The 21,790-nt window shown below is 41.9% G+C and overlaps 1 protein-coding gene across 1 annotated transcript; it reads left to right on the top strand.

Annotated features, from left to right (window-relative positions):
- The first annotated feature begins 3,502 nt into the window (after nucleotides 1-3,502).
- On the top strand, nucleotides 3,503-3,970 carry LOC110775204 (uncharacterized). The gene has a single exon (XM_021979805.1). It carries the CDS (start codon nucleotides 3,503-3,505, stop codon nucleotides 3,968-3,970), a length of 468 nt encoding a protein of 155 aa, XP_021835497.1.
- Nucleotides 3,971-21,790: the final 17,820 nt, after the last annotated feature.

The raw sequence follows: 21,790 nt of genomic DNA, 5'->3' as shown, positions 1-21,790 counted from the left end.
ATAAGCATTTACTAAGTTAAACATCAAAGGATCTAAATGAGATTCCTAACCTATATTATATATCAAAGAATTTAGCTGGATTCAGTATCTACTGAAATTAAATGAGCTAAAGTTACATGAATAGAATTCAATTGGGAATTATTCTGCAAAAGAATTTATCATGTATGATAAAATATGAGGATCGCCAAAAACGTATCGTGTGACTTTGGGCATGACGAACATACACCAATCTCTATTGATCTAAGTAAAGATCAACTAGATTGAGATCAAGAAAAACTTATGGTACTTGAAAAGGTACATAAGATTAGTTCTTGACTCAAGGAAATAAAGATATGCTAAACTTTGATGCTACACGCATAAACACTGGCAAAGGATCAAGCAAAGACCCTTTGGAGTTAACCATTGATAAGGACGAGCTATAGAGCATCGTGTTTTGAAATGGCAACATGGATTGGAGACCATGAGTTGTTGCGTGGGATATTAAAATATTAATTTCTATGTTCTAAGATACAGTTGGAAAGTATTCCACATATCTGTGAACTGCTTGGATAAGTAATTCCAAACAAAGCATCACTAGCAACCTATAAAGTTGAAGTAAAAATACTTATTGCCTAAGAAGCACTAAACAGGGTTGTTTATGTTCTTCACTAAACTTGGGTAGATCACATGTCTGCTGGCTTGATGGTTCTTCATTGAAAAATGCGTAGAACCACTCTTGAAGCAAGAAAAGACTAGATCACAAAGTAAACATACTCAAAAAATCTTATCATCTATCTCGAAGAACATTCGATGAAAAGGATATTAAGACTGGCAAAGCATGATAACTAAACCTATGCAACAAGTGAGAAGCAACACTCACGTTGTAGCACTGGAAATCAAGCATAGCTTTGAAATTCCATGAACTGTTTTAGAAGATGGGTTTGAGGCCCATGGTTGTAAAACATTGGGGTTAAACATTTATCATATATGAAATGTATTTTCATATTCCATTTAATCTTGGTTTAGTATTAAATGATGAGTCCCTTCAATTTGACGATATATTCAAGATAGACTGTCAGGACCAGTCCTGTGACTAAGAAATGTCTATCAAGTGAACTTGAATGTCAAAAGTTGAAAATGGTCCCTAGTCGGAGTTTTCTATAAAATTGGACGCATAGAAAACGGTAGACGATTAGAATGCAAGATGACTAGTAGTTCTGTTTCTTGAACTATGTGGACATAGCAATGTCATAATCATTTGCATAGATACTTACTTTGGGAAGACTAGTATCGGACAAGACCTATGAAACTTTACTGTAAGAGATGAAAATCTGTCATAAGTAAATTTCATTAAAATTATTAGACACTAAATCCTCAATACCTGAGTGATTTGAGATTACTTGTTTGAGAACTGGTTACTTTGACGTTGACCAACCGTCGCACCGTAAAAGGAGGCTATAAAGGCAACGCTCAGGTAATCACCTATCAAACGAAGTCTAATCTCAAGATCGCAAGATTGGGATTGTCCTCCCATAAATCGGGATGAGATGCTTAAAAGTTGTACAAGGCCACTCGGAGAGCTAGAAACTGTGAAATGCATGGTCGTGCTCGGATGAATCATAGGCTATGATTATCTGTTTATTTGATCAGTTGAACTCTGAAACCGAGGAACACCTCTGGACATAATAAGGATGACAACTCTTACCTTATGTTCAAGAGCAAGCATCGAGCGACAAAGGAATTAAGAAATGCACACTTGTCCCTAAGGACATGTGGGAGACTGAAGGAAATAATGCCCTTGGTCCAAGTATGCATTATATGTTAAGTCTAATAAATGCGGTTCAGTATTAATTAACAAGTTAATAATTCAGTGAGATCAAGTGAGCTGAATGCCTAGCTAGAGGCCGCTTCAGTTCAAGTGGAATTAATGATATTAAACCACAGCTTACTCTTGACTGAGCCCGTAGGGTCACACAAATAGTACGTAAACGGATCAAGTATTTAATGGCATTAAATACTCCATCTATGGATATTCGGAATCGACGGATCTTGGTTTCAGTGGGAGCTGAGATCGTCACAGGCAAGAAATGAATACTCCGGAAACGATGATATTGCCGGAAACGGAAATATGGATCGTATCGGAAATATAAATATTATCCAAGTCGTAGATGTTGCCGGAAACGGAAACATGGTACGTATCGGAAAATATTATCGGAAATGGAAATATTGCCGGAATCGGAAATATTGCCGGAAACGGAAATATTGTCAGAATCGGAAATATTATCGGAATCGGAAAATAATTCCGGAAACGGAAATATTAAATATTTGTTCGAATACGGAAATTAATTCCGGAATCGGAAATATTAAATGTTGTTCGTATCGGAAATGAATTCCGGAATCGGGAATTTAATCGGAAGCGTATCGTACGAATTAGCATCAGACGAGGCCCGCTAGACGAAGGCCCAGCACGAAGCCAGGCCATGGCCCAGCGAGCCGCACGCAGCAACGCACGCCTCGACCAGGCCCAGCGCAAGGCCAGGCCCAGCCAAGGGCGCGCGCGCACGCAGCACCGCACATGGGCTGTGCGCTTGTCGTGGGCCGCAAGGCCTGCGCGGGTGCACGGCTTGTACGATGCGTGTGCGGGAAATCCTAATTCTATTAGGATTCGTGCGAAGATTAAAATCCTAATCTTATTAGATTTGCTTTGTTATTTAGAGTCCTAATAAAGTTCTAATTAACAAATCCACATCCTAGTAGGATTACAATTCCTTTTCCATCCCTCTATAAATAAGGGCCTAGGGTCATTATTTATACACAAGTTTTCAAGTATTCAAAGCTAGGATTTTTAAGCAGAAAAATCAGCCGTAACTCTTGCCCATTTAGCCGAAAATAAGTAGTACCTTAAGGGCGATTCTAGTTGGTCAATCTTAAGGCGGATCCGGACGTGCTGTGGACTATCTACGGAGGGACGACACTTGGAGTCCTAAAGACTTGTTCTTGTTCGGTTCGGGCGCAGCTAGGGAAGGCACGCAACAAAAAGTATGCATCTAAACTATGCTAAATGATTATGTGTAAATAATATGCTTTCCTGGCTTTATGGTTTTTTCCGCATGATTTATGAATTGTCATATGTATCATAACCTAACAACCTCTACATTCTTGTAGCGGTTGACTATGTTTCCAAGTGGGCGGAAGCCATTGCATCTCCCACTAATGATCATAAAGTGGTAGTCAACCTCTTCAAAAAGATCATCTTTCCGCGTTTTGGGGTTCTAGGGCTTTGATTAGCGTAGGAGGGTCCCATTTTTCCCATGGTAAGTTCAAGGCTCTCTTGCGGAAGTATGGTGTCCGTCACAAAGTTGGTGTGGGCTATCACCCTCAAACTAGCGGTCAAGTGGAAGTCACCAATAGGGAGATTAAGTCTATCTTGGAGAAGTCGGTTGCCAAAAACCGCAAGGATTGGTCAATCAAACTTGATGACGCCTTATGGGTGTATTGAACGGATTTCAAGACGCCAATTGGGATGACTCCCTACAAACTTGTTTATGGCAAGAATTGCCACTTGCCGGTGGAGCTTGAGCACAAGGCCATGTGGGCCATCAAAACTTTGAATTTTGAGCTCACTAGTGCGGGTGAGCGGCGCTTGCTCGATCTCCATGAGTTAGAAGAACTCCACATGAATGCCTATGACTCGGCAAGCATCTACAAGGTGCGTTCTAAACAATATCATGACGCCAAGATTGACAAGAAAGAGTTCAAGGAGGGGGAGAAGGTCCTCCTTTATAACTCTCGTTTGAAGTTGTTCCCGGGAAAACTAAAGTCCCGGTGGAGCGGTCCGTTCGATGTTGTTCGGGTTTTCCCCCATGGTGCTATCGAGATTCGGAATGATGATTCTGGGTCCTTCAAAGTGAATGGGCATCGGCTCAAACACTATTTCTTGGGAGACTCTATTGGATCTTTTGCTTCCTTGGATCTCAAGGACCCCCAATGAATTTGGGGGGGATTCGTCAAGCTAATGACGTTAAACGAGCGCTCCCGGGAGGCACCCCGCGGCTTCTATGCATTGTTTTGGTAAGTTTCATTGCGGTGGGTTCACACTTTCCACCTTTTGCCTTACCCGTCTTTATTTTGGTGAGTTTGTTCGGGTTTTAACGGCTCTTTGCGGGACTTGCTCCCACGACAATTCCGGTAACATCCTTCTCACTCTATTGCATACTTTGGGGGACGGGCATACATCATGTTGGGGCATTTGGTTGGATGGGTAGTTGTGCCCCTCCTTGCTTGGTTTTAGGCCGTGAGGACATGGCCTAATTCTAGCTTGGGGGGAGTTTTGTTGTGTTGTTGGCTACTTGTTGATGCTCATTGCTATGAATCATACCAGTATGTGCTTGTTTCTTTGTTTTTAGATTGATTTAGTTTGATTTTAGTTTCTTTTCTTTTTGTTTGTTTTGTTTGTTTCTTTTTGTTTCCCTTTTTGGTGTGTTTTCTAATTTTCTTCCTTTTTCTTTTGTTTTGATTTCCTTTTTGTCAAGGCAAGTTTTTCTAGGTTTTCTTAGGCAATATTCTTGATTGGGGCATATAAAATTGGAACTTGTAGATTAGAATTCTTTTATTCCTAATTGGTAGATTTTTACACGGTTATTAATGTCTTGGGTCGAGTCTAGGATTTGGTGTCAAGAAAGTTGGTTGAACTATGGGTAGCATGCGTCATGAACTCTTGGCTTGTGGTAAGATGGTGTCGATTTCTCTAGTTATTTGAAGCCGGAGAGAATGGTATTTGCTCCCTTGTGAGGTTCATGCTCAAAAATAAGCCCAAACACATTTTCATACATTGAGTGGCATGGATCCTTAGCATTGACTTTCTTGTCTCCCGAGTTTGACCATTTCCTTCCCGAGACCGCGACCGAACTACTTTAGGGGACGATAGAGGCATTTCTTTCGGTGACTATTTTTCTTTTTAGTTTAGGACTCTATTTTCTTATTTTTCTCATATGTTTTTGTTTGAATTTGCCCCTTTGCTAGCCATTTGAGCCTTGACCCTTCATTTCTTATGAGCATATTACAAGCCTAATAGTCTTTGTTTTGTTTTCACCCTTAGAAGTGATAGTGAAGCTTAGAGTTATGATGCTTGTTGTTTTGGAGTAATTATGCAAAGTTGAGGAATAAATGTTGTTTGGTATGAATGGCAAAGTTTTGGAAGAATGTTGTATATAGTGAATAATTGTTGCAAAAGCAAAAAAGAGAGTAAAGTTCTGAATAAAGCCAAAAATAGAGAAAAAAACAAGGCATGAAAAGTTTCATTTGAAACACACAAAAAAAGAGGAAAATCAAATCAAGGAAAAAACGCAAAAAAGAGTTGTAGTTTAGAATTGTTGTTGAATAAGCTTGGGGGTACCCCAAATAAGTGGTACGAGTTTGTGTTTGGTTCAAAATTCTTGAGTTTAGTTCTATCATTGCGCTTCACTTTAGGTATGAGCACCAAATGGCCAAATTTGTTCCGCGCCTTACCCCTAGCCTACGTTACGCCCTAAAAGCCCTCTTGACCCTTTAGAGTTGAGTCATTGTCGGTGGAGGGAGGATTTGGTCAAGCTTAAGGAACAAGGTTGTCATGATAAGATGTCGGGTAGCCTAATGTTGATTTTCTGGCGCCTTCGCGGTGTCTTGAGACGCTATTCTCAAGGGTGGATAAGATCTAGAGATTTGATGTGGTATGCCCGGATGTAGGGGCCCTTAGTTCACTTTGCTTGATGCTCGAATCTTTCACTCGGTTTAGGACATTAGTTAGAGTGTACTCATTTATTTGATTATTAATATTAGTGTTCTTCTATACTTGTTCCATAATAAAGCCCATCTTGAATTTTATAGTTTAATTTCTTTTCTTCTCTTTTCTTTTCTTCTTCGTTTCTTTCTTTCTTTTCTAGGTTTGTGTTTTCCATTTTAGTCTTGCCTTGATTAGATTTGCTAGATTTTGATTTTGGTAAATTTTTAGAATCTGATTAGTTGCTCATTCTTCCTTAGTTGAGTTTAGTTTGCTAGAGACTAGCAAACGCTTAGCTTGGGGGAGTTTGATGAGCGACATTTATGTCGCTCTTAGCTTAGGATTTTATGTTAGTTTTTATGCTTTTTTTATAGTTTTTATAGCTTTTTGTATGCATTTTATAAGTTTCGTTCAATCTTATGCTTTACAGGTGATTATGATGAAAAGTGGTGGAAAACAAGTAGATTTGAGCCAAAACAGGGCTTGTGCGATCGAGTGATGGTTTGTGCGCCCGAATAGAGTAGTGCAAATGGAGTTCATGGAATTTCTAGTTTTGTGCGATCGAATGCCCTCTGTTATTCCGTCGCACAGAATGGATTTCTGAGATAGAATGCCCCAAAATTGGAAAATGACCGCACAAGGCCTTATGTTCGACAGCACAGCATTTGTTCGACCGAACAACCTTTTGAGTTCGACCGCACAAAAGTTGTGCACCCGATTAGTTCTTCTTGTTCGACCGAATAGAGCTGCAAAGGAGACTTGAGCCAAAGAAACCCCATTCGACTGAACAGGATTTTACGTTCGGTCGCACAGGACGAAGGAAATGATCTTCGCTGTCTTCGCTCGCACAGGACTGCATTTGGTCGAACAAAGTCATTTACGTTCGGTCGCACAGTGGGTACGTGCGACCGAATCGCTGCGTGGGCTGCTCTTTTTCGAACTTTGGCTTCTATTTGAGGAAACTTATAAATAGATTTTTCGATTTATTTTGTGTCGAGAGAATTTTAGTTGATAATTGGAGATTCTAAAAGTAGATTTTCAGCAATTCTAGAGAGAGAAACTCTCCTCTATTCAAGCTTCAAATTGTAATCCTTCTTAACTCTTCTTCAATTTTGCAATTTAATTCTTAGTTTCTTAATTCTTGCTCTTGCTTTGTTGTTGATTGTTCTTCAATTCCTTAATTTCTTGAATTCTTGATTTCCTTGATTGAAGTTACTTTGATTCTTCATTCCTAGTTGATTGTGCAATTGAATTCTTAAATTCTCTTCTCTTACTCCTTCAATTTCATGCTTGCTAGCTTAGAATTAATGGATTGCTTAATTTCTAGAATGATTAGTGAGTAGAATTAGGTTAGGGAAAGGGGAGAATCTAGGGGCTTAATTAGGGGAAATTGATGATTGATTGTTGATTGATTCATGTGATTAAATATGATTTGATGATAGGACATCCATGCTAATTGATTGGTAGTTGTAAATGCTATTCGATTAGAATCACGTGGAACCATAGGTTAGGTTTGGCAAGAGATTGTGGGCCTATCTTGTGTGATCAAATGGCGGTGCCTATTATATGGTATTTAGTTTAATCTAGGATTAGGCGAAAGCTCTTCCGTGGATTAGACGCTTAGCGTTCCCTATCCGAGAGGTGGCGGGTTCGTCTTTAGATGTTATTTGTCTAATCGTCACTTCGTTGCATGATCATCATTGCTAGATAGTTGAATTCATTTCCCCCGATTTCCCTAGTCTATCCCCGACTCCCTAACATCTCCCTTTCTTGATTCAATTTAGCATAATTCGTAGTTTTTAGATTCTTAAAAGTGACAATTCAAAACCAAATTCTTGTTCGAACTAGATTGACTTTCAAACTCGATAACCACCGTTTCTTTGTGACGATCTCTTTTCTTACCTCTAGCCGGTTAGTTGAGTGGTTTTATAAATATTGTTTGCATAGGTTGTTTTCTATCAACGACGGAAAATACACCTATCAGATTAATGCAAGAAATGATCCGAAATACTCCCTATTTATACAAGAGTCGGCTTGCACGACAGCGCGCTGGCGCCAGGCGCCATGTCCTGCGCTAGGCGCAGGGGCCTGCACCGAAGGACGAGGCCACTGTCCTCTTTTATGAATCCCAGTACACACTCTTTAGTGTTTCGGACAGCAAAGTACAAGCCTCCATTATTCAAGATTCCAAAGCCGCAAGTCGTGCAAATTCAAGCAGTCCGGATCAACGCTTTTTGGCAGATTTCGGTTTCAATTATTCAAAATTCGAGCATTCTAGTCCTAGATCGGCGTCCTAAGTCGAGTCTGCATATGCATAGCAAAAGTTGAATATACTTTGACTTGCGATTTACCTAACCAAAAAACCTCAGTAAAAGTGGGGGCTTATAGTGGGTATATACACTCGAAAAAATGGGCTAATTTTTTCAATTTTTTTGCAAAATTATCATGTATGCATATAGCTACAAATTTCCAAGGCATACACAACGCATACAAGACGAAACATTCAAACATGAAAAAGCCAATCTTCAAACCAATTCAAGTTCAAAGCCATACAACCATACAAAATTCAAGTTCCAAACCATACAAATCCATACAAATACAATCCAACCTATACAAAATCAACCCAGGCAAGCTGGAACTCGCTACCATGCAGAGTCAGTCTGAGTCATCATCAACTGTGACGTCCACCACAGGCTCCTTGTCCCTGTTTCGCCTCCTAAGGCGCTCCAGATCCCGATCCAGCTCTGTTCCAGGGGTACTAGGATCCTACTCCGGGATACGAAGAGTGCCAGGAGAGAGATGAACTCACTGCTAAGGAGAAGGATACTGTTGAGGCGGCGGCATCGCCATGAACTGGTACGGCGCAAACATCTGAGCCTGACGCATCCTCTCCATCTCCTGCCAGTAAGCCCATGAATTCGCACTTTAAGGCTGAGGACCACTCCCTCTGAAGTAGTAACCGGGAGGAGGAACAAAAGGCCTTGAACTGCTTGCACATCCAAACGAATGCCTGGTAGGATTAACATGTACAAAAGGGGCAACTTCCCGATTAGCATCTGAATGCCTCTGATGAGCACCAGCACCGGACCCCTGTCCTATGTCCAATCTCGGTCCCTCCTGCCTCTAGGAAGTCTCTCCATGGGGCTCCCTATCAACGGAACCTCTGCGGCCTCGATGGCGCTCCTATACAAAATACAAATTTCAAGAATCAACATCCAAGTTCGAGTTTCCAGAATACAAATTTCAAAGTCAAGAAATGCACCTCTCTGTCCCGGCCAGAAAGCTTCTGGGTCAGCTTGGCACATTACCTCTTCCAGGAATCAATCAAGAGGATTCAGCGACGCACTCTCACCCGAGGCGCCTGCATACAAAATTCAAGATCAACTCCCAAATACAAGATTACAATCAGTTTCAAGAAAATGCAACAGTACTTACAGCGGCATAATGCTCAGGTACAACATCATACGATCTCTGGTGCGGAGGAGAAGCTACCTGAATGGTCACCTCCACCTGTTCCCCGTCCGAGTTCTCATAGCGGAGGATCCTATCAGCATGGGGAATGTCCTCGGGATCAACCTTCTCCTCCTACATACAATCATCCAATCATACAAGAATACAAGAATACAAGATACAAAGTTCGAAAGCTCACCGGCAGTACGAAGCGTACTGGTGGAGCCAGCCTCCTCGGGAAGTCGTCATAGCTACCCTTCCTTTGTAAAAAGTCCCTCCAAGAGCAGCAAACAGCATCGCCCCTAGCATTCACATAGAGCCGGGCAAGATCTTCATCCGGCGCCAGCATGGACTCCGGTGGGTCCTTGGGGACAAACCTATTCCCCGAACTGTGCTGAAGGGATACTCGCTCCTCCAGATACCACATGTGGCTATACACCCCTGGGAGCAAAACCCACCGTCCAGACAAGAAATGGGGGCGAGCAGCCGAGGCAGGTACAGGCGCGTTGGCAAAAGGACGCCACACCACCTGCAAAGCAAACAACTCAGGCAACAGTACAAATACAAATACAAAAGAGCAAAACAGTACCTTGTCAGCAGGTAGAACTCTCCAAGCTCTGCACAAGGCCGCCAGAGGCACCCTCCTGCGCACCGCTCCTATCCAAGAGGCAGCATACGGGTAAGCCGCATCTTCAGTACGATCTGGTGCCAAAGTCGGAAAGTGTGCATATATCCAAATCTTTCAAAAGCAAGCAAAACATCAGTCAAGTTCAAATACAAACATGCAAGTACACGGCAAAAAGTTCAAGGAGTCTTCAATACCTCCAACACACTCCACAGAGCAGCAATGCTCGGCTCGCTCTCCGGCGCGGTCCGGGAGGCCCACTTCATCTCGTACAAGAGGTGGCTATAGGCCAAACCACCCCAGTTGTAGCTCGAAACAGCCCTCAAGTTTTGCAAAACTGACAGGAATCAAATGTGCACCCGACTGCTCCTGCTCGGGGCCACTACCCTACTCACCAAAGCTAAGAGGAATAGCCTAACCCTCTGCTCTGCAGAAACACCCGCACCACGGATAGCATCCACAATCACCGTCACGGAAGCATGAGTGTCGTCCTCTGACAAGTCAATAACAAGGTCGAGCAAGGCCCTGGCAGCGGCCGAGCGCCACGTCAGCTCCGAATCAAAGGTCACATTCCTCTCAGAAAAAGGAAGACCCGTAATCATAGCAAACTCAAAGGGGGTAATGGTGATCTCCCCCCAGGTCATGTGGAAGGTGTTGGTGGCATCCCACCACCACTCCAACAAAGCCCACAGCCAGGGTTTAATCCCCGTTCTTCTCAAAGTGCCTCCCATGGCACGCCAGAAATCAGCCTGGCCCGTCTGTGACCATAACTCCATGGCCTCCTCATCAGCACGAAGGGCTATAAAGGCCTTCTGAACCTCCGCCAAGGACCAAAAAGTGCAAAACGGCTTTCCATCGGCCTACATGTGAACGAGTCAGCTCAAAATCTATACAAGTACAAAAAAACAAATTCAAAACATAAGTACAAGACTCACCAAGCCAGCGCGAGGCCCCTGTGACAAGTGAAACTCCGGTCAAAACACCAGGTCGGAAGGACTCCACCCAGTACCAACAAAAACAGATGCTCCCCGGGGAACCATACCCCCATCCGGCACATTTATTGCAGCCGCTTCATCATCCGAAGCATCCTCCTCAGCAGCTCGAACCACCGAACATTCGGCGAGCTTCCTCCGAGTGTGACGAGGCATACTAAATCAAGCAGATTACAAAGTGTCAAGACTATAAACTGGGGGCTATCCTATACTAGCCCGTGCAAAAATCAAAACTCAAAGGCTATCCTATACTAGCCGGTACAAAGTCAAAAATTCAAAAAAAAAATCCCCAGTGGAAGTACTAAGTCAGCCAAGGACCTCTACTTCAAAATTCGATTTCTACACCAACGCCTAGGCTATCCACGCCAAAGCAGGTATACAAATTCTACACCAACGCCTAGGCTATCCACGTCGATGCAGGTATACAAGTTCTACACCAACGCCTAGGCTATCCACGTCGAAGCAGGTACACAAGTTCTACACCAACGCCTAGGCTATCCACACCGAAGCAGGTATACAAGTTCTACACCAACGCCTAGGCTATTCACGTCGAAGCAACTACACAAGTTCAACACCAACGCCTAGGCTACCCATGCCGAAGCCGGCATTCCAAAACTCTACAAATAACATCTAGGCAGCCTAGCCTATGCTCTCTTGAGACCCCGCAAGGTCACAAGTGAGACTACTATCTACAAATACCAGGTACAAGATTCAAGAAAATTTTCAAAAATTCAAATCTACAAGTTCCAACAGTCCCAGTTCAAGTGGCTATCAACAATTCTCAACAAAATTCAAGAAGCTTAAGCATACAAGCATCATTCCAAAGTACGAGAAAATTCAAATCTACATGCAATCCAAGAGTTTATTTCATAAGCAAAAAACATGAAATACTTACATGGACAAGGCAAGAACAAGATCAAGGGGAGAGGCTAATTGACCTTTGAGAGAGAAAAGCAAAGAATTCAAGAGAGTGTGCCTCAAAATGGCACGGCAAGGGGAGCTTTTATAGCTCAACCCCGCGCCAGACGCCGAGGCCCGCGCTGGGCGCTGCCTGCTGCATGCGCAGAATCCGCCGCGCACGGTCTCCCGTGTTGATTGCACATCCTTTACTGCTACGGTCTTCTGCACTAAGCATCAAATGTCGCATCAAGCCATCTTTCGAAAATGCGGGTATACACCCGTATCTCCAAGTACAAACAGATGAATATTTCAAGAATACAAGGCCCAAAAAATACAATGACTCAGGCGTTCGACTCCCAACGGACCCAAGCTCCAGGAAAATCAGCCAAAATTTCAAAATCTTAAGGGCCAGTAAAAAGCTCTTATCCCCAGCAAAGCACATCCCAAACGGATCAACTCCGGGTATTCAAATTTCAAAAAAATTCAAGATTCAAAAATTCAAAAATTCAAGATTCAAAATTCTCGATGCCAAGCTCCGTCCCAATTCAAAGACGGAAGTGCAATACAAATACTGTCCGGAGTCGTCACTACCGAACGGAGGTCGACTCTATCCTTTTTTCCTAACGCTTGTTTTGTGCAGGTACTGGCGTATAAAGAGTGGTCTTGATTACAGAACATCTTGATCATTCTCCGTCCCTTTCGAAATACTTTGACTTGCGCTTTCCTAACCGAACGCTCAGTCAAAGTGGGGGCTTCTAGAGACACAATCCTCTCTGGGATGATGACGATACCATTATCTTTACTAGGAGGTTAGAGAAACTCCGTGCGGAAATCCCAATTTCTAAGAACATCTCCAAAATACAAGATCCAAAATCCAATCCCCAAGGTCGTTCCCCTCCCGGAACTCGGCACAAAATACAATTTTCAAAAACCAATTTCAAAATCAAAATACAATCTCATCTAGTAGACCATTTCATTGGTTTTACTAAGTCTTTTCCACTCAAAATCATATATGGCAAGTCAAATTCGGGAGCCAACCCACAAAACCGAGCAAGTCGGGCCCCGTCCCGTACAACCGGAATTCAAAACCCGAAACGGCTTGTTTTTGGACGCAAAATCAAGTCTTAACCTCCAAGCAAACACTACGTTCCAAGCATCATACTATTCGTACGAAGGTACATCAATACAAGACAAATCAAGGACGGAGCCCGCGTCCTTGTTTTGTCAGCACTCATGCCACGTCACCAGCGCTGGGCGCTGGTTTAGTGTGCTGCGCTGGCAATGGCTGGCGTTTTGCAGCCATTTTTCCTATAAATACCCCCTAATTTCCAGCATTTAGGGAGGTAGATTAATTAATACCCCCTCTAAGCTCGTTAGGATTTTAATTAATACGTAACTCTTATATTCAAATCATATTAGGAATAGGATTCCCCTTGCAATTTCTATCTCATTTAGGATTTATGTTGGAGTGCAACACCTAATTCTGACAGGTTTCTATCTTTTATGACTTGCCACTTTTAACAACTACCCATTATGGCAGTTACTATTTTAAGCAGGTTTCCATAAATAGCAGGTTTCTATTAATAGCAGGTTTCGGGTGAAATGAAAAGGGGGATTGAGATTCGTTATTTTATAAGAGATGCGTTGCCAAGTGGAGATTTTATGTTCTCATCATCGAACCTTCCCTTTCGGGAATGGGGACAAAAGTAGGTGTCTACAGTTAGCCCCCACTTTGACTGACTCTCGGGATGAGACGATGGTCAAAGTACTAGACGGAGTGCGTCACACAAGCCATAGTGTATGTGACTTGTTTTGCGAGGATCTCACGAGCCCCCGAGTGATAACATTTGACTTAAGGGTCATCACTTGAAGTGTCGACATATCCCTCACGTGTCATTGGGATTTGTCAACAGATAGTATAGAAACTCCCTCACTTTGTCATTGGAAGTATCTAAAGAGGCGTAGAAACTCCCTCACTTTGTCATTGGGAGTAGCTACAGATGTTTTCGAAATCAAAGCTATAAAGTGTAATTGGGCCTGGCCAAGCCCAATCACGAGGTAAAAATGTTTTTTAAAGATTCTCATTTTCAGGGTTAGCTACACGAGAAAACCCCCTTGTTTTTATGGGACGTAAAACGAAGGAAAATCCAGCACATCGTTCTTTTTTGGAAAAACGGAAAACCAATCCTTTAATTTTTGGAAAAAAGGAAAACTACTCACATCGTTCTTTTTTGGAAAAACGGAAAACCAATCCTTTAATTTTTGGAAAAAAGGGAAAACCTGAAAAAGTTATCGCTGCAGCGACTAACGACCTGCGCGGTTAGTGGCGCAGACCCCGCCGGCTAAAGATGGCGAGCCTGTCCGCTAAGGGTGGACACCCCGTTCGATAGAAGTGGACGAATCTGTTTTGAAGTTTGAAAATAAGGACCTACGCGGTTTGTGATGTAGACCCCGCCGGCTGAAGATGGGTAACCTGTCCGCTAAGGGTGGACACCCCGTCCGATAGAAGTGGACGAATCTATTTTGAAACTTGTTTGTGCTTTTTGAAAATAAGGACCTATGTGGTTTGTGACGTAGACCCCGCCGGCTGAAGATGGCGAGCCTATTTTGAATTTGAAAATTTTATTTTTCGAAAACTGAGGACCTGCGCGGTTAGTGACGCAGACCCCGCCCGCTGAAGGTGGGCGAGCCTGTTTTTGTTTTTTGAAGAATTTATTTTCTTTCGAGGGATGCTCGGATTTAGTTGCAACCTGAATGTGGGTTGACAACGTGCTTAGACGGACCATTGTCTCGTGGTCATCATCTTTCATGGTTTTGAGCTAGTCGTTACGGCTCAATTTTGCCACTACTTGGGTCCTTGATTAGGGGACTATGTATAAGTATCAACGGCGACCTTTGTCTTGAGGTCGTAATCCGGTTTTATCTTTTGAGGTTATCCAAACACGGGACTTCGTACAACGTAGTCTGGGAATATTGTTTTAACTTTGCATACTCTCTTTTGAAATATATATTTTCTTTCGATCCCCCAAGCATTCGTGCTTGATGGTCATTTCTTGTCAAAGAGATTCCTTGGGGATACGCATTTTGTGATGTCCTTGATCATGTTTGGGATTGTGCTCGTAACTGCGAGCGATCTTTGTAGTGGTGTGCTACTCTTAACAAAGCCGTGAGCTGCGACTTTAGTAAAGAAATCTGCAATTTTCGAGTCGAATGGATACGGCAGGGCCCTATAGAAGTCAGAGCCTTTTCTGGGTCTGGGCTCATTTTCGGCGCCCATGCCTGGGCGTTAAAGATTTCGGTGCCCAGCGCTGGGCACTGAAAATGATTTCTGGCGAGGTTTCTTGATGACACAATTGGCCTCTTGTTCGTTCGTTTTCTTTTTTTCTTTTCGTCTAGAGATTCTTTTTTTTTGGAACGAACCGTTCATTTGAGATCACCGTTGATTGGTGAATAATTATTTCTCGAGAAACCGTAGCCGAGTAGTGGACCAACGGTGTTTTTTATTTCCTTATTCGTTCGCCATTTCTTAGCTTAGAACGATTGTGGGATTAATCTTCAACGCCCAAAGTCAAGCGTGGGATTTGGCGTCGGAGTTGATTATTGGGCAGATCTGCCTCTTTTCCGTTCGCTTATTTCACTTGGAGATTCTACGTATTCTCTTCTCTTTTGTTTTTCTTTATTTTTGGAACTTAGAATTTTATTAGAGATCACAATGAGCTGAGTGATCGTGATGATTTCTTGAGAAGCCGTAGCCGATTGGTGGCCTGACTACGGTGTTTGTCGCTTTGGGGCGCTTATTTAAAGGAACTGTCGCTCTTAAGGCGTGCAGTTATTGCAATAGTTGGGCGAGTCTATATGGCCCGAGGAACATACCTTGAGGCGTATATTTTTTATCGCTTGTATATATTTTTTTTCTTTTGAACGCGTTTGTGAATGTTCGATACTTAGAATGATGATATGTATGTGCGAACGAGCGTTCATAGAATGGTCGTTGTGTGCGTTCCATTAATCAGTTTGCTTGAATCATTTTTTTAAGCAATGACTGATTTTGAATAGTTTGCTTAGAAGCTTGATAGGGTTCAGGCCCATTCATGAAGTGGGCTCAAACATCGTGCCCTTTCGATTAACATTTGCTTCGAGATTTTTTTTTATTTTGCTATGGTTGTTTCGTAGCTTGGAGCCCCCAAGTATGCATGTTGGGATGCTTCCTTTTGGCGTACGATTTTTGTAGGTTCTTTCGAGAAAGATGCCTTGGGGTTCCGCTCGTGTAGGTGCGAGCTATCCCTTCCGTGGTAGGTAATATTTTGCTACCTTTAATCCTTAATGTAGGAGTCGTGGGGCTTGCATTTTGAATTTGGGCGATAAGTAGTCTTTGCCTCTTACTCTTGGTCGTGCCCGCATTAGTGCAATATGCCTTACTCTTTTTTTTAGACTTGTACCGTGGGATGGTTGAACTTATGGTGCGACGTAGGCTTGTGTGGCCTAACAGCGTGTCTTAGAACATTCTTCCGGGTGTTGGGATATCATTATTCTTTTTTGCATTGGAGTACTTCATCACGCCTCGTTCAGGTGCTCGAACAAGTGGAGCGCCTTCTGCGTGGGTGTGCACGGCTTATTACTTCGTTCGATGCGGGGATTCATAGATGTTTCTTTCTTGTTTTTATATCTGGGCAAAATTTGGCAAGCAAAGAGATTCAGCGCCTAGGCTGGGGCGTTAAAGATATTGGCGCCCAGCTCTAGGCGTTGAAAATGGTTTCTGGGCAGAATTTGACAGTTTTTATCCTTGCTTTTTCTTTCGCTTTTGCTTTGGAACGACGTAGACTGTGTAACGGGCGCTTATAAGGCGAGCGTTATGTGCAGTAATTTGATCGGAGTTTTGGTGACTCGCGATTTTCAGTTACCCTTGTTAGTGGGGTGACTTTATATATTCTAAGTAGTGCTTAGAATTTGGGAGGGGGTTGTGGCCATTCTAAGGTTTGTTTTACACGATTAAAGCTTAGGATTGTGCCCCTATGACGTGTGTATAGCATTAGCGTCGAGAATTTGCGATAAAATCGTCATTTCGAGCATTTTTAGAGTGTTTTTCTCAAGCCCCCAATTGTAGCTACGGGATGGGCTTGGTGCTATAATGCTTTGCATACGTTTTTATGCATTCATGGTGACATGGATCATGAATAGCTTGAACCAGACTCGTTTAGTGCGAGGTACGTTCGAGTAGTGATTTGCTACTTCTCTTGTAAATGTCGTATTGTGCGACATTGCAATGGTCAAGGTAGTCACATGTTGAAGTGTGCCTTGACCGAAAGCTAGGTGCCTTTCTTTACCCATAATCATATTTAGAAATCCTTTTGACTCATTTGCAACATTGAGATAAACGCATACCTAGCTTAAACCAACGACACTTTATTATGTTCGAAGAAGTCGTTGAAAATTTATTTGAAATCCGAGTCCTACTGTGTACAATCCGAGGTGTCCTAAGTAAGTTGACTTATAGAAGGGTTCGTACAGGATTACATGAGTGAATAAAAATATTGTTATAATTTTTTGGAATGTTGTCTAAGGATTTGCTGGAAGCCAGGGTGCAGGCGTCAAGGTATTACTTGTGCCCGTGTGGCACATGCTTTGGGCTTTTAGGGCCATCTTTTCCAGAATTGCGGGAATATGAACCGCTTTCAAGTTGACTTAGATTTACTTGGTGTATGTCTGCACAAAAGGTCAAGGTATACTTAGTTATTTCCCTAGCTCTTTCATTTCAATTTTTAGCCCCCAGTTGCTGTTATGTCTTCCCATTAATGATGCTTTCAAATTTCGATTTTAGATGCCCGTGTCATATGTCTGAGTAGGGTGAGCCTTGATTAAGTGCCAAGTCCTGTTGACAATGTCTGTTTTTTTTCAAAGGGGATTCGCAAACATTTGAATTACCATGAACGGGTGCCCTGAGTTCAAAGGAACGATGGAGCGACGCCGTAGAACAATCCTCTTTATTGCAAGCTCACTGCCTTTACTACTTGTTAGCGATTATGACTTTGTCTAGTGGTGAAAGAAGGTCTTTGAGTGAGTTACTTTGCTTTAGGGAGGGTCAAGTCGAGTACTTTAGAGGTCATGGATGCTCGCGCTAGCCCTCATTCAATTGAGGCAAAGCGATCTTTTGAGTATTGGCTAAGTGCCTAGGAGTGTGAGTGCTCTTTCTGGCAAGGGTACGTGCCCTTATTATTTTTCGATGTGTGCTCATTTTGGCATCTTGATGACTTGGATTCTTCTTTTGACTTAAATTTTTCTTTAAACTTGGGTTGCAAGTAATTAAATTTCAATAAGGGACTCTATTTCTTATTATTGTTATTCTATAGGCTTTAACATTTTGCAAATTGGTTGGACCGAATCATGGATTGCCTACGTATCCGCCTTAAATAGATATAATTTGGAATCAGGTCTTGCGTAGTTCTTAGCCAGAAAATGGTTTCTTAGAATGCCGATTTTAAACAAGTACGTTCGAGTGGAATCGTAATGTTTGAAATAACGGTGAAAAAAGTGAAGTTTATTATTATTCTAATCTGCCGCTTCGCCGTAAGCCAAAATTTTGTTTTATTTTTTAAGTACATGTATTTGCACAAAAATCTTTTGTGTTTTTTGGTACGTATATCTGAATACGTGTTGTACCCCTCCAAGTGTTCGTTATTGTTCTGCGTATGTGCGGATAAAATGACGAGCACTTCTGGACAAAATTTGGCGAGCAGAGAGATTCAGCGCCCAGGCTGGGGCGTTAAAGATTTCGGCGCCCAACTCTGGGCGCTGAAAATGATTTATGGGCGGATCTTTTTTTGTTGCGCTAAATGCTCTTTTTCTTTTTAGACGAACTTTAAAGGCGCTTCGCAAAGTTTGCTTTTTTATTATTTACATTTTTTTTTTACGTTAAGCGTAGAATGTACTTTTCATTTGTCTTTTTTTTTTTTTTCTGACTCAAGACGGCTTGAAAGATGGGTTGAATGAGATAGGATAATTTCTATAGGTATTGGTCAAGCATGAGGATTACATCTGCTAGGACTCACAATTTGCAGCCTCAAGCTAGTGTCATGAGTTTACATCAACCAAGGCCAATGAGTAGCATGGGGACGGCTCAAGGGTATATCAACAGGATGTATCCAAAAAAGTTATATGGTCATTATGCTAATGGTGGTGTAAGAGCAGGTTTGGGCTTTGAAAATGATGGGTATGACGCACGTATCAATGGCCGTACGTGGTTTGCAGTTGATAACAAGTTCAAGAACAAGAGTCGAGGTCATGGTTTCTTGGGTTATGGCAATGAGAACATGGATGGGTTAAATGAGCTGAACAGGGGCCCCAGAGCGAAGGCGTCTAAGAACATAAGGATTGGAAAGGGTAGTCATCGTAGAACTTTATGTAGTTTTTGTGGCATGATTGTACTTTGGACACCAAGCATTAGGACCGATTCTATGGATAAGACAACTAAGACTTAGGATTTAGATTGTACTTTGGCATAGCCTAGTCTAGACTCGGATTTATTTTTTATTCGAACATTATCTTTCCTTGAAGACTCTATTTGAACATTATTTTTTTGAATACTTTGCCCATGTGACATTCAAGGTCATTTAATTAGCATGCTCGGTTTTGGTGCCGAACATTGTCGTCATAGGAGGCGTCGTCATAGGAGGCCTAATGACGACACAAAGAGTTGTTTATTTTATAAGTCGTTCTTAGAATTGAGTGCCTTTTCATACGCCCTTGCAGCAATTTTTACGAAAAGTTTTTTTTTTGCTACGTATATTTTTTTGCGCGAGCACCGAGGCTGCTGTGCCTGACCAAAAGGCCAGGCAGCAACTTCAGCGCCCAGCTTCGGGCGTTAGAAATATTGGCGCCCAGCCGGGGGCGTTGAAAATGCATCCCTGGCCGGTCCTCGTCTTTCGTTTGCGTATATCTTTTGTTTATGCGACTTTGAGTTTACATGCTTGCCTAATAACGTCCTTTACGCGTTGTGCAGCGTTGTGGGATTCGTTACGGGCCCTCCTGAGCGTCGCTTATTTTTGTGGTGATCGTTCGGGGTTGCGGAACACGTATCTTGGTATGACTCTTCGGCCAATTGGTTTATGAATGTTTGGGCAATTTTTAAGGTCGTTGGTTTTCTAGCATTATTTGTCACACACAATCATAACACAATCACGTAATTCGCTACACATAACTAACATTACACCATGAGGCAAAATAATAATATGTCATGTAGTTTATGATAGGCTTCTATGGGTAGTATTTGCGTCGGCTTGGTACCGCTTCTATCGTAGATCCAACACATGCCCCGGTCGAGGTAGTGCCTTCAACAGACGAATTTCGCCCAAGACGCCAATCACGATGTAAGCCAAGGGGCCATGCACCAATGAGAGGGACCTAGTGGGCGAGCGATTGGGTTTGGGACGGGTGTACTACTAGCGAAAGTGCCAAGTGGACAAAATTCGAAGCGTATGCACCCCTCGGTTGGCGATGGGTATCCTTAGTCCCAACTCCCGAGATGAAACATCCAAGGGAGCCAAGACTCGTTATGCGGTTCTGTCCGTTCACATTAATATGCTGATTTTCAGGTCGTCCCAACTTGATGGGATAATAAACGCGGGGTAGGATCGTTTCACCCTTCGGCTATTTTGATTACCTACGAGCACGAGTATTTCCTTCACTATCCCCAGCGGAGTCGCCACTGTGAGGGGGTCGAAAAAGCACGAGGCTAATGCGTGACCTCGTCCCTCGTGGGTGTGACGTTTCTTTTTGTCAAATCAAGTGCACGGCAATTACTATTTTTAGCAGGTTTCCATAAATAGCAGGTTTCTATAAATAGCAGGTTTCGGGTGAAATGAAAAGGGGGAATGAGATTCGTTATTTTATAGGAGATGCGTTGCCAAGTGGAGATTTTATGTTCTCATCATCGAACCTTCCCTTCGGGAATGGGGACAAAAGTAGGTGTCTACATTATGTTTTATCATTTGTTTATAAAATCTTTGTTTTTGTTCTTTCTTTAATTATTTTTGTTCCTTTTTTATTTTTTAATCTTTATGGTACTTTGATTTTTTTTTTTTTTTTTACTTTTGCATGATCATGTTCTTTTTTTAAAGTAGTTATTCTTTTCATAGTTTATTAGGACAGAGAAAATGTTCTTTTCTTCTTTGTATTTTTTCTTAGGTTTTTAATATTAGTGTTCTTTTTAAGTTATGTTTAAAGTTTTATTCGTTTTGTGTTATTTTACGTTTTTCTCCTTGATTTAGTGTGATCAAATCAATTCAAAAAGTAAAACATTAATAACATATATAGAAAGGAAAACTAAGACAGAATTGAACATAACTTAGAAGATTAAACAGTTCAAAACAAAAAAACATGACTATAACAAAGTATAACCTAACTAGATCTAGAAATAAAAGTTTAATTTAGACTGAAAATATCATGATTAACAAAAATTTCATTGTTTTTACACAATATCCTCTTAAACCATTTTCATCTAGTCATAAAAATCAACAATACTAACAAACAAAACATGTATACCGTATTATTATTACCTATAAAGCATATTATATACAAAATGTAACTTATACCTAGCAGCGAAATAATGAATAATTTAGACAGAGAAACTACCGTTGAATTTGCGCTTGCATCTGCGCAATCAGATCCAAGAGGTGACAAGGAATTTGATAATAATCCAACACAAACGCTACATATTTGCAGCAGAATATATTTTAGGACGCAATTCTGATGGTGCAGGCGTGTGCACGTAACTCTAGGTGCACTGGGATCAAAACGACCAACATCAAAAACAAAACGCGCGTTTCCATTAAATTCCCAGAAAAAAAGAACAATGCCCTTGAACAAACGCGCGTTTCCATTAAAGGATCTGTTCTTTTCAGCTATGCTTATAACGTTTTTATTTGATTCGCTGTTATTTTTGCGATATATATTCTTCTGCGTTTTACGTTTTGAATTCAAAATGTGAAGAGGAGAGAGAAAGTGTGAACAAGGTTTTCTTAAATGGGTTTTAGAGAGAGAAAGTAATGAAAATCCCCAAAATTTTGTTGATTTTTCTACTTCAACATCAAA

The sequence above is a fragment of the Spinacia oleracea genome, chromosome 6, assembly GCF_020520425.1.
Source record: "Spinacia oleracea cultivar Varoflay chromosome 6, BTI_SOV_V1, whole genome shotgun sequence".
NCBI classification, from domain to species: domain Eukaryota; kingdom Viridiplantae; phylum Streptophyta; class Magnoliopsida; order Caryophyllales; family Amaranthaceae; genus Spinacia; species Spinacia oleracea.
Note: the sequence above shows the minus strand (reverse complement) of the source record. Positions and strands in the feature narration are given on the sequence as shown.

Bases quoted from the DNA above. Each gene is read 5' to 3' on its own strand.
- LOC110775204 (XM_021979805.1), top strand. From the start codon at position 3,503: ATGACTCCCTACAAACTTGTTTATGGCAAGAATTGCCACTTGCCGGTG.